At 35.9% G+C, this 19,953-nt stretch overlaps 2 protein-coding genes across 2 annotated transcripts; one reads left to right on the forward strand and one right to left on the reverse strand.

Annotated features, from left to right (window-relative positions):
- Nucleotides 1-8,775: 8,775 nt before the first annotated feature.
- Nucleotides 8,776-10,021, reverse strand: LOC131053060 (uncharacterized). The gene is made up of 2 exons (XM_057987662.2): nt 9,686-10,021; nt 8,776-9,386 (listed from the first exon to the last, which is right to left on the reverse strand). Exons 1-2 carry the CDS (start codon nt 9,851-9,853, stop codon nt 8,835-8,837), a joined length of 720 nt encoding a protein of 239 aa, XP_057843645.2. The 5' UTR covers nt 9,854-10,021; the 3' UTR covers nt 8,776-8,834.
- Nucleotides 10,022-13,876: 3,855 nt separating this feature from the next.
- On the forward strand, nt 13,877-14,665 carry LOC131858289 (uncharacterized). The gene has a single exon (XM_059211483.1). The coding sequence runs from the start codon at nt 13,877-13,879 to the stop codon at nt 14,663-14,665; it is 789 nt and encodes a 262-aa protein (XP_059067466.1).
- Nucleotides 14,666-19,953: the final 5,288 nt, after the last annotated feature.

A 19,953-nucleotide genomic window follows, 5' to 3' on the forward strand; every position in this document is an offset into this window, starting at 1 on the left:
AGCAGAGGGAAATACAGATTAGGTTTATATTTTTTCAGAATCAGATTTGGCTCAGACATTTCATTCATTACTAGTAATAACAAGCTTAGTGTCATTTTTTCTGTTATGAAAAAAAATTATTCATTAGCTTAAACATATCAATTGTGTGTGCCTCTGTCTGTGTGTGTGTCTGTGTGTCTCTATGTCAATTTTGTGAAGGTTGCATCATTGAATAGGATTTGTTCAATGCGACAAGTGTGGTGTCTCAACAAACGTTTTTAAAAGCTTTTATTAATATTATGATGAAAACTGTAAAGTCTGCATTTTTTACTACAAAATGTTGGCATTAGGGAAAGTATATCAGTAGTAGTTATAGTTAATTTTGTGCATTCATATATCTTAAATGGTACATCAGATTTGGACAATATTTTGACTTCCTTAAAATTAATAATTAAAAGATTAAATATACAAAAAAAATGAATGATTATTAGAATTATGACAACTACTGATACACTTTTCCAAAATTATGAGACCATAAAAGTGAATCAATAATAAGTATTAATGTATACATGATGAAATGAATGAATATGGGTATGCTCATCTCAGTTAAAATAGAGATAAAATGGAATGGTATGAGTATCCATATATTAACTAATTAGCAGTGTCAGAGATTGGTCCATGTCAGCTGTACATATGAATGACTGTCAGAAATGCTCTTTTTTAAAAAGAGAGTATCATTGTTGCGGCGTGAAAAGAGAGGGGTTTTAAATGATTCCCGTGAGCATCAAATCTAACCAAAGGAGCGCATTAAAAGAAAAAACAACGTTGGTGGGACCTGATAAGTTTAAATAAAGAACATATTAAAGTTATTTTCTTGTGAGAAAAGTGATGGCCATGGTTTTATTCATCCAAAATCATTCAATCAAAATAGTGATGTTGGGCCTATGTGACATGTAAAAGGATAAGGATTTATATATTTTTTAGTCAAAAGATTTTGCCAAATCTCATGGGAATAAAAACAAAACAATAGCATCTTGTGAATATAGTTGTATAAGATAAAAAGCAAGACTTGAGTTTTATTACCAATTTAATAATATTTAAATATGATTATTTTGTAATATATTTTGTTCAATTTTCATTTTTTAAGGAGAAAGTTAAAATGATTTTATCTTAAAATATTTGTTTTTAAAGCTTTATGAAGAGAAGTGTGAATAGAACAAAACATAGAGATTTTTCATTATGTAGGAATTTTAGTAGATTATTGAAATCTAATTATTTCAATTTATGGTTCTTTATTTCAATTTGATAAAAAACTCGTCTTTTCCAAAATTTATATTAATGCAATTTGTTCAATCAAAAAAGAGAGGTTAGACATTGGAATAATTTTGTTGACTCCTGTTTTAGCTCTTTTTTATATTTCCTTATTCTTTTCCTTTTTTTGAGTATGTAATTTTTTGTTTATGCTTGTTCTCCAACTCTACCGTTATTTCTAAGAACATTCTAATGATCTAAAATACTATAATTGTACATAGTCAATCACTAATAAAAGTAATGATCAACTTTTATTTATGTGAAATCCAACCAAGATCTAATGAAGATAAATCAAGCTCAAGATTGAACCGAGAATGAGCATAATCAACCACTGAATAATGGAAATAAGATGTGTACATATAGGTCAAAGACCATCCACAAAAGGAGGGAAGAAGTGGAGTGGTGGCAAAACTACCCAAGAAATAGGGGAAATGTGTCAAATGATATTTGACACCACTCACAACCTCTCAACAACCTGGACACCTCATAAGAAGATGTGTCAAGTTACCTAGCTAGGCTTAAAAGCCTATGTGGAAGCTTAGATGGAATATAGGTACACTAACAATTTACTTATGAGATAAGCCTCTTATTTGTTTTATGGACATTGGCTAAGTTACAAAGTCATAGGTTATTATTGTGCAAATGTTAAATTTGGAGATAGTTTTATTGTCTTGTAAATAGCTCTTGGTTGTTTGAATTAGTTACCCTATCTTCATTTTCTTTTTGATTCATTCTATATTTTCCCATCTATGTGTTGAATGAACTTGTTAAAATAAAGACAGAGTTTGATTACAAAATACTAGGGGTTGTCCTACAAACTACATCCCATATTTGCAAACTTCCCATGTTGGTGTAGGTTCGCATGCAAGTAAAAACTTGAATGTCAATCGATATGAGTAAAAAGGCCTTGGTCTCTATCTCATTTCATTGAATAATTATATTTTTTTGGTAGTAAATCATGAAAATATATCTCATAGGAGAATACTTGTTCCATTCTCAATTCCATTGGTTACTCCATTGATCAATATTCTAGTAAGAAATTTACCATTTATAGCATAGGCTTCTTGAATCAAAATTAAAGAATCATCCCTCTTCTATGGAGATGGCTCTATTTCTCCCTTAAATTGCACTCAAGATATTATAAATTCACTCAAGATATTATAAATTCATATAACATCATAACATTACTACTCAAAATGTGGCTCTATGATTACTTGCTTTGTCTCTCAAGAATAAATCATGGTAATAATTGAAATTGTATATCTTTGTTCAATTTCAAGTTGGAACCTTTAAGTCTTTTGCAACATTTGTCTATTATAAGACAAAGGTGGAAACATGAATCCATTGATTTCATACTTGATTTGTGTAGGTTCGAAAGAAAAAATATCATTGTAATTCTTATCTACAACTTATTAAATATGCATATTTTTATATTTTTCTATATCCTATTATAATTAGTATTGAAGTAAGAACTCTATTGTTCATTTTTGTACACCTTGTTTCAATCAACATGAGGTAGAAAAAAATATATATTTTCTATTTTCTGAATATTATAATTGTATATCCAACTTGAAGAGCTCTTTTGTACCATTTGATCAGTATTTGATGAGGCACATTTAAAGGGTGGTAGGGTATTCCATTATACTTAATATGACAGGCTTTGAGAAAAGTGATGTCAAATTGTCAATGTCCTATCAGACAAATAAGAATTGTCGATTCCTTTTCAATCTAGTACCTCACACACTATATATGGATGCTAGAGTGAGTGAATAAATGAATGTTGCACCGTTGGATAGGATTTGTCCAATATGACAAGTGGAGAGCCCAACCAAAGGTTTTCAAAGATTTATCAAAACTATGTTGAAAACTGTAAAGGTCTGCAGTTTTAGCACAACCACTAATAAATGTTGGCACCAGTAAGAATGTACCACAGACAAAGCATTATGTGGCCATAAGGGTGCATGAATCACAACAATATCTAATTTAGATATGAGGAAATATTCGCAGTTTCATGAAGCTCCATAGCATGCCAATGGTCAGCCAGGAGCCAACCAAGGCCCAATGGCAATTCCAATAATGAAATATTGCACAAAAGATTTAAATCATTGAGCACTCTAATAAAATATTGCACAAGAGATTTAAATCACTGAGCACTCTAATAAAATATTGCATAGCCCTAAACAATGCACAACCAACAATAAAAAATGATGCACAAGTCATAAAAGTCCAATGCAACCTGAAGTCTTAATAGAACTGCATAAGAAAACATTGCGCAGCCCCTACAAAGGATCATAAGAACATGCAGGCACAGCGTTTCCAGAATGTAGAATAGAGAGACATTGACTAGGATATCATAAGTCATGGCACAACTGGAGGAGGAATTGCACAAACTTCAGAATATGCAACACAACATTGAACTTTTGCAGAGCAACAAATATCCAGCTCCAATGCAGGGATAACAAATTAGAAAACCCGTATACAATAAGCTAAAATAGAGATTCATGTTATGATAAAAGAATCTTTTATGTTCAGCTTAGAATTGAGGTGGCATGGAACATTCATGGTATGTATCATGATTTGAATGATACGGTATTCAGACCCCTAGCCTTCTAATCGACTGAAATATAGAGGAGGAAAGAAGAATGAAGAACATCATAAGTAATACAACTGTGAAAAACGAATCTACTTTTGAAATTCAAAGAGAGGAGGAAAGGAGGAAGAGCAGCATAAATAACAATGCAACTGTGTAGGATGAATCTACTTAGAAATTCAAGGAAGATATAGCTATTTGATATTTCTTTGGCAAAACTAATCTAGCACAAAGCTGTTACGAACCCTAATAGAATGGCAACAGTCATTTTGGTGAGGCATAGATATAAAATATGCACAACCATGTATAGACATTGTATAATACAAAGGAATACGATTCAATATTCAATAAGGAATTCAATGCTCATTCCATTGATCTATATGGTATTGCATATTTCGATTAAAATAGAAAGAATAGAGATAAAATGGGTTGCGTCTATTCTGGCTTCAAAACGGACCTTTCGTACAGCGTGTTAGGGACAGGTTATTCAATTGCAGCCGTTAATTACAAAATCGACAGTGTAAAACGTGCGACTAACATGCGTGTTAGGGACAGGTTATTCAATTGCAGCCGTTAATTACAAAATCGACAGTGTAAAACGTGCGACTAACACGCGTGTTAGTCAATCCATAGTGTCGTTTTGAAATCAGAATAGACATGTCCGATAAAATGCATTGATGAATATCATATTGATTGTCAGAGAGTGTGAGGGAATGAGCAAGATTGCTCCAACCATCCATGTCACCTTTCCATCAATGGCTGTCAGACATTTTAGAGACTGTCAGAAATGTTTTTTTAAAGAGTGCATCATTTGAATAATTTCCACGAGCATCAAATCAAACCAAAGGAACGTACAAAAATTGTTAAGATTAAAGAAGAACAAACCATGGTAGGGCCTGATAACTTTAAATAAAGAACTTATTAATGTCCTTTTCTTCTGAGAAAAGTGATATTCATGGTTATATTGATGCAAAATCATTCAATGAAAAGAGTGACGTTAGGTCTATAATACATATAAAGGAATAAAGATTTATGTGTATTAATTCAAAATCATTCAATCAAAACAGTGATGTTGGATTTATAAAACATGGAGAATAATTAAGTTTATATATTTTTAAATCAGAAGATTTTACAAAATCTCATTGAATAAAAATAAATCTATATAAAAAGAGATTCTGTAAATATAATTGTGGAATGTTCAATATTTAAATGTAATATTTTATAATACATTGTTTTCTAGTCCCATCTTATTGTGAAGAGAAAGTCTTGTAATATTTGTTTTTCAAAATTCATGAAAGAGAGTGGCAAAACAGGTAAACAAAGAGCACATGCTCTAGCTCTTTATTTTTTCACTTATAATTAGCTTTTTCGTGCTTATTCTCCAACTCTATTGGGTATTATTTTCCTTTCTATTTTATTATATTATAGCAACCATTATGTGTTTAAGAACATTAGAATGATCCAAAAATATTGTGATTGTGCATACTCGAATGATTAATAAAAATCTTGGTAAACCTCTATCTCTTTCTTTACTTATGAGATTAGCCTCTTATTTGTATTAAAGATGCATATATTACAAAATCAAGTTATTATTGTGCAAATGTTATATGTGGAGATACTTTTATTGTCTAGTTGATAGCTCTTGGGTTTTTTCTTTAATTAATCTAGATCTAAATTTTCTTTTTGTAAACTTTTATGTTTTTCGTTTTACCATGGTTTGATAGTATATTATTTGAGAAAATCATTTTTGTATTAGACTCTCTCATTTTTATATAAATTGGAGAAATAGGTGAGTAATATTGTGATGTGATTGTTTTACAAGTACATATGTTTTGCCAAAGTGTTATCAAAATGACAGAGAGTGTTACTATGTGGATGTTCTCATATTTAAAGATTAATAGATACTTTTCCTCTTTCTCATGTGGATTTTTTTTTTCTAAAATGGTTTACTAATTTGTTTTTCATTTGATTAATGCAACACATATTTTAATCTTATGGTAAAAAAAACTTTAAAGATAAATTTTAGACTTGCATATGGTTTTAGAAGTTATTGTTGTAGTAGTTTCACCTTGTCTCTCAATACTTGACGTATCAAAGCTAATGGTTCCACATAAGTAAGGGCACCTTTCTATTGAGTGTTGAAAGTTTCTTAGTTATTGTGAGAGCTTTTGCATTATGTGGTTTTTAAATTTAAGAAAAGGAATATAAACCATGGCTTCTACTTCCCACGTGGATATTAAAATCTAAAAATACCAAATATGAGATGTGGAAGTTGAAGATGAATGATCTCCTTGAATAAATAGATCAATTGTTGTATGTTTCAAAATAAAAGAAGCTCCATCATATGTGTCTAGTGAATATTGTTTAAAACTAGACAAGAAAGCATGAGAAGCCATATAATTGTGTCTTGGAGATTGTTTTGGTGGCGATTACCACACAAAGCTATGGGAAAGGATAGTTAATAGCTATCAAACCAAAAGTCTAACAAGTAAGTTATATCTCAAAATATGATTTTGTTCATTAAAAATAAAACATGATAATTCTAGTATATAGAACTTGGATGTTTTTATTTTGATTATAAATCAACTTGCAACATATAAATGATTCATAAGATCATCTATACTTGATTAAAAAAATCTATTCTTGACAATAATTTTATTTATTTCTCTAGAATATATACATATTCTCCATTATCCTTTCTTTAGTGTTAAAACTATTGGTACCAAACATGGACTCAAACTTTCTCTTATTAATCCATTCTTCACCAATGTTGCAACTTATCTATTAAATTCCTCACTTTGATTGATTGCAACCTATGTACTTCCTTATTAGGTAAAATTTCTTCTAGAATTAGATCCATATGATGATTTATACTTCTAAATGGTGGTAATGTACTTTGTCAACAACTTTGAAATATTAAGATGTACTATTCTATTTTCTTTCTTTCCTATTTTTGTGTTTTCTTCTTTTTTCAAAACAACAAAATAATTTTTTTTTAATATTATTTAGGAATTACTTATTATTTACTAAAATTACACTTATAGAATACTATTTGTTCATTCACCATTGTCCTTTTATGGTAAAATATATATGTTTCACTCAATCTTTTGTGAATTTGTAAGTGTTTAAATCCTTTCATCCTATATATTTTTTACTATCAAATTGTCATGGTTTTCCAATGAAATACTACAAACATCCATTAGCATAATATCATATTAAATATTTATCTTCATATAAGCCAATTTTAAATCTAGTGAGATATTTTTTACTATTTGAAACTTGATGATCTTTCTACTACAAAGATACTCTATTTGAGGATTAAGATGGTCTGGCCTATTATATTCAATTTCTCCATCATTTGACTTTCAACTAAATTATCATTACTACCAATATCAATAATCATAGATTGCAACAAAATAAAATATTTGTATTGGTTTCCTAAATATTTAGGATTTTGCAAACTTCTTTTTACCAGTTATAATTCACCTTTTTTATACTTACTTGTTTACTATTAGAAGAAACTTCATCATGTTTTTTTCTTATGGTTTTCTTAAATCTTCAAATCATATTCTCCTTATGTTTTATTACATTTAAACACTCACCTTCACCTATGTACTTAAAACAAATGATTCCTCTAGATGACCCTCCTTTTACCTCTTTCATATCTTCCTTGACCTTATTGATAATTATTCGATCTACTACTACAATAAATATCTATCCTTTATTTTGTTTCACAATCATCATCACAAGTTTCTCTTCCATTTACATGGTTCCTACTAATAGAAAACACACCAATTCTTCATTTCTTATTCTATTTGTGTTGAAATCTACAATTCAACATATTTTTAACCTTTAATGCAAATTAGTATGTTTCATCAACTAACTAGATACTTAGCATGCACAATTCTTCTTAGATTGATCTTCTTAAACCATTAAAATATCTAGCTACTTCTCTTGGTTGTCTTCATAATGGCTTGCTCTAATAGCAACCTTGTTCCTCAATATAATCTAAATTTTTATGTCTCGCATATATAAATATAAGTAATCAATCAATAGACACAATTTTTTATAACCTTATAAATAAACACTGCCTTTAACAATAAAGTCATATGCATGTCTATGACAACACTTTTTAAATACTACTAATAAATATAAAACCTCTATTCATACCCAAAATCATTTTTGAAAACCAAAAAATTAAATTACACATCTTATTAAATATCCATAAATTAAACATCCTCAAAGCCATATGTAATACGGTTGAACTAAATTGGTGCAATATCACCACTACTTTACAAATAGCAATGTCACCTAATCTATTTGATCTAAAATATATATATATATGTTGGGTGGATTTACACCCAAAAAAATTTTAATAACTTCTAAAGTGAATAAGCATGATGTTTTCTTACATAAATTTCTATAAACTATTACTTGAGTGATAAGGAAAGAATAAAATTTAAAAACTAAATTATCATTTTTTAGTGACTGATTAAGAATGGTCGTGGTAACCTATCTAAATCTTGCAGTTGATCCATTCTAATTAAGCTTTTGCTGAACATTAGCTCACGTGCTTGGATATTCTTTCTAATTGATCTCACAAAGATCTATTCTTAGATGCACTATCTGATTTGAAGTAACATTTATGACAAAAATCTTTTTTCTGTGAGTTCATCAGTTCAAATTTCAGCATAAGATAGAATAATTATAATTATATTTTATTATATTAAATTATTTAATGTTGTTGAAATTTTTAAATATTTTAATTTCATAATATATTTTTTTACAAATTGATAAATCTATAGATATGTTGGAGTTATTTGTTCAACTCCACAACTCATGAACCACTTGCAAATTAAACATCTATAACATCTGAAAAGAGGAAGCGAAAATTAATGCTTCACAATCTTCATTTCAAGATTGATGAGTAGACTTCTTACACCACGAAACAAAATTATTCCAAACATTGTTCTTCCTCTCTTGTTTGAAGATCTCTATTTCTACTAACCATTCCAGAAGAAACAAAATCTGTAGAGTACAAAACAAGCACTAACAATGAGGATCCTAGGAAAACTGGCAGAGGCCCAATAACCCAGAAAAGCAAAGGAAACCCCCCATAAAAGGCCCTGTTACCAACTATATTGAAAAGAAAACCTCTTTCCAACACCTTACAGACATAATCTGAACTAATCATGCTGGCCAAGTCATGTCTTTTCACTGGGGTAGCTATCAATGAGCCAACTTCACACTTGCAGCAGATTGACAGAGAATGGCAGAGAAAAGAGAAAAGAGAAAACAGGAGTACTAGCAAGTATTTGATTCCCAATATGAAGTCCCCTTGAGAGCCCAAGGCTGTGTCATTGAGAGGCCTTTTTATACTGTAGGTGCTGCTAATCATGGCAGCCATCCCACAACCCAATATAATTGAAGTTGTGGCCATCAAGGTGGATTCCATTATGCTGTTCCTTAGTGTCTGCGCTGCTAGAACTCCATTTTTCTCACCATCCTAACGCAACATGATTCATCAATTCATAGTAACAAAATAATTCTAAATTGATAATATTATTAAATAATATCAGATTTTTACAATCCATAGTTTCTTAATGCTTTTTTTGGATAGATCGTGTTAGATTTTTCTATATAAAAGTTTCAGATCACACTTCATAATCCATCATCAGAAAATAAGAGAGACATAATGATATTATATCTTAAAGCCTTCCATATTTCCTTTTCTTATACCATAAATCAAGCTAGCATTCATGGATTTAAAAAATTCATGAATTTGCAGTCATATAAAGCCCTTACCTTCATGATGCCTTTAACCCAAAGCTTTCTGCCAATGCTATTGACACCAATTACAGTCTTGAGAGGGTGATTCTTAACTTTATACCACAAGAAAGCATGATATAAGATGGATAGTAGAATACCCAAGGTCACAAATATAAGATCCAAGAAGTCTTTCCTCCATTCCATACTTTGGTTTAACTGAGATGTTGAAACTCGAAGACAAGTATTGAATACAAAACTTCACAGACGTTAAGGTTTTCTTACATTTAACTTGGAGCCCTCCATTATAAGCACCCAAGTTGTACTTTATAACCAAGATTATTGCCATCTTCACAGTCTCACCGTCATGATCCACGAATGCACTAGTATAAAATGCGACAAGCTTTTGCTTTGAAGTGACCCAAGATAAGATAGAGTGCTTGTCCTAAGTGCTGAGTTGTGATGAACCTTTCATCTACAACCATATCATAAATGTGTACCCATTATATAATTACAAGCAATGTAGCTTGGTGCATTGAACTTGGTCTTATTTTCATGGTTTTGAATCGCATCTCAAGCAATGTGTGAAAAGTGTATAGCATTATGTATACAAACATTAAGCTTGTTATGGTACACTGAACTTGGTCCTCTTTAGTTTTTTTATTCATATATCCTTCTAGTAAAGCAGCCATGTGTTTAGTTTTCACTAAGGGGTTTTAGTTGGGGAGTGGCCATTCCCACTATTGTGGCATAATCGAACTTTTGCTATTTAGCATGAAAAGATATTAGTTTTGAGGTCAATTTTGGTTTAGGAAGGTGTTCTTTTGGATATATATCATCCCTAAATCCAATTGGTATTAAATGGATGAATGAAAGCTGATCACTTTACATTTAAGTGCGAAGCTCGATCAATTAGATGAATATTAACAATGTATAGATCATTTCTATTGTATTTATAAGTGGTGTGGACTTCTTTTTGTAAAGATTCACGATGTCTTGCCTAAAAATTGACGATTAAAGTCTTTTGGTATGATGTTCAAAGCTTATAAGAATACAAGTCTATCCACGTGGGGATATATGGACCAATTAGTAGGTAACATATCAACAAGTACATTTATATAGTTTGACATGTAAATATTATGGCTATACCTTTGATAAATACTAAACAAATTGTAATGTCCAAAATCTTATCCCTTGTGATTAATGCGACAAATGGTGCCTTCCTCCATGTCATCGGAGGTCGGGTTTCACCATCCTGTCCTTATGTCCACTTAAACCATCTTTGTCAACTCTGACCTAAGTATCACCAACACCGCCAACCTGTCACCTTCGGGGACACGGGCGCGGCGTGGAGACGTCAGCGCGACGCGCTAGTGTCCCGTGAATCTGACAGTCTGCAGGTGGTCGTTTGAATGTTACACCTGCACCCGGAAGGAATCGTAACGCCTTTCTATGCGCCCACCAACATCTAGTTTCCTTCCAATGCCTTTATCTATCAATTTCGAAAGAATTTTGAAGGATTCTCTTGGCAAGTTGATGATCTTGTTGGCTTGGTGATGATTGTAATGAATGACTTCATATGTTGTCATTGATGGAACATGTACACACACACATATGTTCACATTGTCTACCGGTATTACTTCTAAAGTTACTTGTATTGCAACCGGTATTAGAAGTTTAGTTTATGATGGTTTAGAGAGTGTCAAACCGGTACATGGAGACAACCGGTATATGCAGGAAATAACTTGACATCAACTTGAAGATCCAGTGGTGATCATCAAAGAAGCAATGGAGGACAATCGGTTTACATGTTGACAGAGGTTAACTCTAACCGGTATCGGTGTTCCAACTAGTATTCATTGATTGTGTGATGAGTTATCACCAGTCACGATGAGTTACCCTAACCGACAAATTTTGGCGGTAATTTGTGATGAGTTATGTTTGATTATCCAGATACACAACACTTAGGAAATTGTGATATAATTTCTAAGGCCGACATGAAATCTAAATGTCTATATAGTGATATTATGATGAATTATTTTAAAGACATGATATGAGATGATTTGATGTGAAGATAGAAGTGTTAAGTTGTTGAAGGCATTGTAGAGTATGTTGGTTATGCATTTTTGAGTGTGCAGAAGAGGATCTATTCAAGCAAGTTGTGCTACTTCAAGATCACACCACCTGTTGTTTTCTAATCACTACAACAGTCAAATCCCCTAACTGGGTAAGCTCTAACAAGCTTCATTGTTCAAATCCTTTAACAAGGCGATCCATTAGTTTGGATTTTGAAATCTTCTACTGAGGTTACTAGCAGCGTACTACCTTTAACGGGGTATAGCTCCTAACAGAGCTTTGGGATCTTTAACATGATTCGCTCCTAGCAAAGCATTTTTGTAGACCTTAATTGGTTAGTTACCTATTACTGCAATTAGTTAGCTTGTGAGTCCCATCTCACCATGGTTTTTCCCATTTGGGTTTTCCACATATAAACACTTGTGTTATGGTGGATGTTTTACTTATTATGGATGCTTTAATATCATTTTGGATTGCATGCATAGTATTGAGTAAACCTGTTATATATATATATATATATATATATATATATATATATATATATATATATATATATATATATATATATATATCGGTCAGTGTTTAAAGTAGTACTGTTTTTGGTGTCACCGATTCACCCCCCCCCCTCTCAGTGCTTTATAAGTCCATCGGATCTTTTGCAGATTGAAGCTCTTCAAGGTTATCTTTGGACAGCATTCTACAAGCATTGCCATTGTTGCAGCATCTCAAGCACTCTATGTCACCATTTCCAACAATCGTTCATGGAAGGGTAGTTTCCTTGATCTCTCTCTTTCATTTTCCAATATCTTTTGCCAATCTCTTGTTGCATCTTTTCACTTATCTTTGTCACTTTATTATTCCCGTGGCTTCTTAGGTTGTCCGTGGAGGTGGAAACACCAAAACGGGGGTCTGACTTAGGCAGGCTCCAAAACACAACCCCCAACATTTTCTCTCTTGCATGTGTGTAAGTACATTATCGTGAGGAAGAGACTATCTTCCGGGAAGCTTCATAGAGTGGCTACTTTGTAACATTTCTCTACTTTCTTCTTATTTTCCTCATTCTATTTCGTACTCCGCACTTTTTATTCATTCTGATATTATGTAGTTGTTTTGCAAGTTTTGTCAGTGCATCCGAAGTTTTCTACTCGGACTTTGTGCTTCGTCCGTATAGGACAACAACACATTGCGCTGGCATCCCATCTCTGCGTGCTCATCCCAAGGACAGAGGCTCTACAGAGCCATCCAGATATGCCTCTCAAGTGTCTGATATTCTAGCATAATTTTGCTATCCCCTGGCTCATCTTAGCGCCAGTTCAAGGAGGTATCAGAGGGATAGTTTGTTCTCAAGGATCCATCATCCTTGAGGTAGAAAATTTCCTCTGTTACATTTTGATGAACCCGACATGAAATAAATCTTATTTGCATCTTTACTTTCAGGCCAGTTTATTGCATGAGCTTTTAAATTTTTTTAAAATAAAAAAATCTTAATAAATAAAATAAAAAACATTCGCTTTTAAATTTCTGCATTTCCCTTTAGCATTTGCATTTAAATTAAATCGACTTTATCACTCCAGACTTGTCCATGTCCATGTAGTGTGGTCTTGAACGTCGTATAGCCTATCTATGAGCTTTATGACCCAGACTACCATAGGAGTCATAGTTAGGAGGTCATCTAGGCAAAATTTCCCACCTGATCGTTACAGTCCTCCTCTACCCGGCATGATGAACAAGGATCCTTCTTCTGACCCAAACGAGTTTCTTACTTCCCATGCTCTTATGATCCCTTTCATGGGTGGCTCTTCAACTGCTAGTTCTCATAACAATTCCCCAACAAACTCTTTGTCGTCTTCTCCTCACGTTGTTGACCATGTTTCCGCTATCACTATCAACTTTGATCGGATCCAGTCTTTAGAGGAGAACCTGAGAGACTTTGAAGGGTTTCTTAATCGAGAGAATGTTCTCCCCCGGGCGGGGAATGTAGTTAATACCCTGAGGGATATGTTCATCTTGGATAAGAGAGGTTTAGAGATGTTGAGAGTGTTATCCATGATTGTGAAGAGTCATGTACCCCTAGTAGATGCTTCTCCTTAGGACGGTCAGTCTGATGTCTATGGCTCTCAGCTGAGTGTCGACATACCTGGTTTGACATTACATATGGTTGACCCTGGGCCCACTATTCATGGTATCAATGCCTCTACTACTATGCTGGGTTATATGGGCATGTCTAGTAGCTCAACCTTCGCTTCCGCTACAGCTCAGATATCTACAGTTAGCACCAACACTACATTCGTCGGTGGCATTGGTCCTTATGGAGGTTCTGGTGGAGGTGGCAGCGGATCTAGCCCACCTCCACCTCCTCTGCCTTCTAATCCTGTCCTAAATACAATCTTGCAGAACATGGGGCAGTTGGAGTTGGAGCTGACAATCTTAGCCTCTTCTTCTGGTCAATCATTTGTGTCTACATATTACAGGAAGAGTCCCTTTGATATCACCATCTTGAATACCATCCTTCCGACTGTCGCTAAGTCCCTGAAATTTGATAGGTTCAATGGTGATGGGGATCTAAATGTGCACATAGATTCCTTCATGACTATGTGTAGTGATTACCATAGTCTAAACTTCGTTCTATTGAAGTTATTCTTGTGTTCCCTCAAGGGGACAACGTTAGAATGGTATAGCTCCTTACCTGACTATTCTATTCATAACTTTGATCAGCTTATAGATCTATTTCTCAAGCCGTTCCAGGCAAACATTGGTAGCAAGGTCACTATTGGAGACATTGTTCATTGTAAACAGAAACCTAATGAGAAGATCACAGACTTCATTTCAAGGTATCAAGCTATCTCCACTAAGATCTCATTTTCCCTTCCCGACGACGACCTGCAGAGAATGTTCATCGACAATCTACAGTCGGCATTGAGGGAAAATCTATCCCTTAACTGATATCAGAACTTTGCAAACATGTTCTCTGCTCTTACGAATTATCAACACACTGTGTCACAGTTCAAAGATGTCACTTCAAACCCTCGTGGTGGGTCCTTTGCAAGTACATCAACGGAAGGGTCTAGAAAGAATAAATGCAGTCTTTACCAAGTTGAATGACTCTTACTTGAGCATAATGCAGCAATTGTTGAAAGACAACCTCAACACCCTTCTGGAAATTAAACCATTGTCTGATAGTCGACCCTACCCGCGTTGGTATGATGGATCGAAGTTAAAATCATTATCACTGTGTGCCTAGCCATGACATTGAGCGGTGTTATCGTCTTCGACGTGTTTTCCAAGACCACATCGACAGTGATGCAATCAACGTGGATGTGCGGAAGCACAAATCAAACAAGTTTGTTGATAAAAGCAACAACGACTTGCAGATTTATACTAGTCCTTTCCCTCCACATACAAAAAACTTTATCTATGCATCAGATCCTTCCTCAGATGATGGTCCATATGTGAATATGGTCACAATCACCCCCATTAACACACCTCCGACCCAGAAGGGGAAGGAAATTTGATCTGTCCCTATCATTCAACCCTTTGGATGCCCCGTATTGCGGAGAACGTGCTCTTCTTTATGTCCCTGCCAAGTTGAATGGTCAAACTATTACAGGAGTGATGGTTGATCCATCAAGTAGAGTTGACATTATCATAGAGGAGACTCTCTTTGTGAACGGTTGGCATAGGTCGGCGTATGATGACTTTCGCGCAACCTTGAGGATGCATGATGGGTTTTCTAGGTTGGGTAGTATCACCTTGATGGTCCTCCTAGGGCCTAAGGTGGTGTCCTCTGTGTTCGTGATCATCCCCAAGTCGGACCTCTTCTGAGTTAAGCTTGGCATTCCTTGGTTGATTTCCATGGAGGCAGTCCCTTCAGTTGTCCACAAATGTCTTAAGTTCCCCCATGAGGGCATGGTGCATGTCATCCAGGACACTAGATATCGACCCTTGATCGCCCGTGGGGGTATTTTGTTGGACCACTTTTGGCCTACTCCGATGGGGCCCATGCTTCCCTGCGGTGATCTAATGTATCGCTCTTACTATAAATATAAGATGGTGGAGTTGGCCCCTACATCTATGCAGCCTAGCATTTCGTTGTCGCCTCCTGCATCGACCCCTCCTCCATCGATTCCTATCTTGGAGCGGGTAGTGTCCCATGTCTCCTCATCATCGAGGGTCGAGGCTCAGCCTGCTCCCTCGAACAGACCTCCACGTCTTCCTAGGACCCCATAGCCTCCAGCAGTGTTTGTTGTTCCTATGACTACACCTAGCGCAGCCAAGGGAAAGGCACCTATGTTGTCAAAGTCCGCGGCCTGCCCTCCCTTCAAGCTCCCGATCATGGCCAATATTCCTCGGCCCTCTCGTTACAAGAAAGGGAAGTGCTCTTCTCATGTTTATTCTTCTCCACTTACAACTTCCTCACAGTCCATGTCAGAACCCTCTGTTCCTCCGACCGCTCCTCGAGTGAAATGAGGTTAGGTGAATGTTGTTGTGCATGTGGTGCCTCTCCAAGATGCACCTCCTATTTCATCGGCTAGGCCTTCCCCCATCCTTGACACAATTTTGGAGGCCACTCCTATGGAGCATGATGCTCCTAAATCCTCTTCAGCTTCGATTGGTGGTCCTCACCTCCGTCGGAACCAGCATGCGCATGAGCATAAATGTTTTCGACGGGCCCAAGCTCAAGAGCGTGACGTTGCCTTGCAGTCCACTGGTGTGGCCCTGACACCTAGCACTAATGCTTAGAAGCCTATCCCTTCCTCCCATCTCTGCATCTGTTTCAGTCTCACTCCCTGCCGATTCAAGTGTTTCTCACCAACCTCCCCCTAAGTGAGTGCAGGTATTCAATGCTCCTTCCCTAGAGCCTCCTCTTTGTCGAACATGCCTCCCTTGTCCCTGCCACTTAATATTTTGCACACACAAGTGGTGCCCAATGCAGCTTTGTCTGCCCCGCCTGTTTCACCACCACTCCAACATCCGAGTTTTCTTGGGATCCTTCAACCTGCTACAATTGATAGGAGGCATGACACTCCTATCCCGTGTAAGCACAAGTTTGAATAAGGCCATGTCTCAGAGTTTCGACAATGCAAGTCTTCGCAGGTATGTTCCTCACCCCTTCCTCTACCTGTCTCAGTGCCTGTTGTTTTGCATGTCTTCGTGTGCGTGATCAAGAAGGCCCTACCTTCTCTCGAATTTGTTACTACCCCTCTTCCAAAGGTCAGCAGTCTTGTTCTTGTTTCATCTTCTCCAAGTGAGTCAACTGCTTCCTCCACGGAAGCCTGCATGTTTGATTCCTTGGAGGACACCTCGGCCTTATCTACGATCTTCACGCGATCATTGGCGCTTGCCTCCTCCAAGCCTATAGACAAAGACGTCATCACTGCCTCGTCTCATGCTCTCACTGCTAGTGAAGTGCCCGGTGCAGTCCTTGCGATAGCCCCTCTCCAAGCTCGCCTCCCTTCTCCCTATGACCTAGATTGGGAGGACGATGATCTCTTACGAGATGACCTTTAGATATTTGTCTTTCTTCTCTACATATGTTTGCATGTATACGTGACTATGTTCCCCCATGCATGCTTTATCTATTTGTTCCCTCCCACGAGACCCAAGTTACTCTGTAGGTACTAGGATACAGGAGGTTGACTATCTTTATCCGTTGTGCTCCCCTGAGGGACTCGAGTTACTTTGTAGGTGCCCAAATATAGGGGATTTTCTATCATACAAATTCCTCTATTTGTCTACCTTCTTCTATTTGTTGTTTCTTTATTTTTTGCCATTCGGGAACAATGCAAATCATTGGCGGAATTCTTTGCCTTCTTCCATGTTGACCCAAATTTTTATTTTATCTTTGTTCTATGTGCTCTTCTTCAGATTCGAGAAATTTGACACTATGACGATACACCCATCTCATAGTGATACTATATATCCTTTTCATACTGCTATGGATTATGATGCCAAATTATCGGATCCCCATGTCCTCTTGCATTGCATCTTTTGATGTTGTGGATATCTATGTGCCACTTTCTCTTGGTGCCATTTCATGGAAACATCTCGCTATGTTGACGTGCCACAACTGCTCTTCTCCTTAGAATAACATGCCTTCCACGTATATCATTCTAAGGGGGGCCATCATAGCTGCATTTTATCTTTTAGCTCTTGCATTTGTTTCCTTTGCTAGTTGTTTTTTCATGCTCGCCTGGGTGGGGGCCAAACCAATTGATCTTTTTCTTTTCCAAGATTGCCTAGGTGGGGGAAGAAGCCACTAGATCTATTCCAAAGATCACCTACATGGGGGCCAAACAATTCTTGATTTTTCTCTCTTGTTTGCCTTTGTAGGGGTTAATCTACTACTACCAAATTTATCTGCCCTATCACATGGCTGTCTAGCATGTCACTACCCATGCCGGAAAATTTATTTCCTATATGCCCTATCGCATGGTCATCTAGCATGTCGCTATCCATGTTGACAATCATCTCACCTTATCATATGGTTATCCATATTGGCATATCACGCCCTATTGTAAGGAAGTCAAGTAGCGAAACAACTTCCTACACTAGCCTTGAGAGGAGGGTAATGCAAAAAAAATTACAGATCGTTACAACAGGTACAAAAAATAGAAATAGATATAATAACATTCAAACCATAACACAATGATTTACATGGGAAAAGCCTTACGGGAGAAAAACCCCACACTCCAAAAGCCGCCCAATATATTATTCCGCAATCAAAACAGATTACAATATACTTGCAGAGCAAGCTCTTCGCAAGAGTACCACTAATTAGAGATTCAGAGGTAACTCAACAGCCATAAGACTCTTACACACAACCTCTATCTCATGCACCTCATATATAGGAGATACAATACAAGCTACCGTCAAACGGTATTACAAAACCATGTGCTAAAACCACCCAATAATGTATAGCCAACCTTATCTCCCTTCTAGATGCCCTATGATGTGTCCCTCCCTTTTTACATCTCATTTATGTGTTTGATGTATTTTATATTTCCTATTTCAGGAGTACAAACTTTTGGAGGCCATAACTTGAGAACTGTGTGTCTTATTGATGAACCATTTGAAGCACCAGAAAGCTCGTAAAGTGCTCTAATTCCTCGTCAGCCTCTATGCCGCTTATGCCCACTTTTCAAGGCATTTTAGGGCCTCTAAAGTTCTCAAAATCAGATTTAACCTTTCATTGGACCCCTCCAAGACAGAGAATTTAATATCTTCAAAACTAGTTGCGATCTCACGACGTAACTTTACCGGAATGCATATCTAGCCAGTCAAAAGCTTCAGGGAGAATTTTGCACCATTTCTTTCTCAAATAAAAACATACTATAAATAGTAACCTCATGTCAATGAAAGGTTGAGACACCATTTTTTCCAACAAATCTCCCACTTTTCGAACACCTTGCAAGAGAAAAGGGAGTATCAACACAATGAATTAATTGCTAGGGGCCATGAGGCCCATAGACTCCGAACACCATCTGAACTTCTCTGTGCTCACAGCCTTAGTTAAAGAATCTGCAGCATTTATCAAAGTTTCTACCTTAACTAGCTTTACCCTACCATCTTTGACCATATCTCTAACAAAATGATATTGAACATCAATGTGCTTGGTCTAGGCATGAAATGACGGGTTCTTAGCTTGGCAGATCGCACTCTAACTGTCACAATATAGTGTCACTACTCCTTGTTTTATTCCAATATATGAACACAGTCTCTTAAGCCAAATGTCCTCTTTACAAGCATGAGTAGCTTCCATATACTCTACTTCAGTAGTGGACAAAGCAACCACAGCCTATCCCTTACTCATCCAACTAATTGTACCACCAAATAAAGTAAACACATAAGCATTGGTGGATCTTCTGCTATTAATGTCACCTGCCCAGTCTGAATCCACATAACCATGAATATCAAGGGAAATCACGTCTCCAACTAAATTACCATGATAACACAAAGAATAATCTAAGGTACCCTTCAAATATCTGAAGACTCTTTTGGTTGCATCCCAATGAACTCTACCAGGATTAGACATATATTTGGACAAAACTCCCACTTCTTGGAAAATTTTTGGTCTAGTACAGACCATAGCATACATCAAACTTCTAGTTGCACTTTGGTAAGGCACTCTTCTCACATCTTCCATCTCCGATAGGGATGTAGGACAATCTGCAACAGATAATTTCATTCCAACTGTAAAAGGAACACACAATGGTCTACAATCCTGCATGTTG

The sequence above is a fragment of the Cryptomeria japonica genome, chromosome 9 (assembly GCF_030272615.1).
Source record: "Cryptomeria japonica chromosome 9, Sugi_1.0, whole genome shotgun sequence".
Lineage (NCBI taxonomy): Eukaryota > Viridiplantae > Streptophyta > Pinopsida > Cupressales > Cupressaceae > Cryptomeria > Cryptomeria japonica.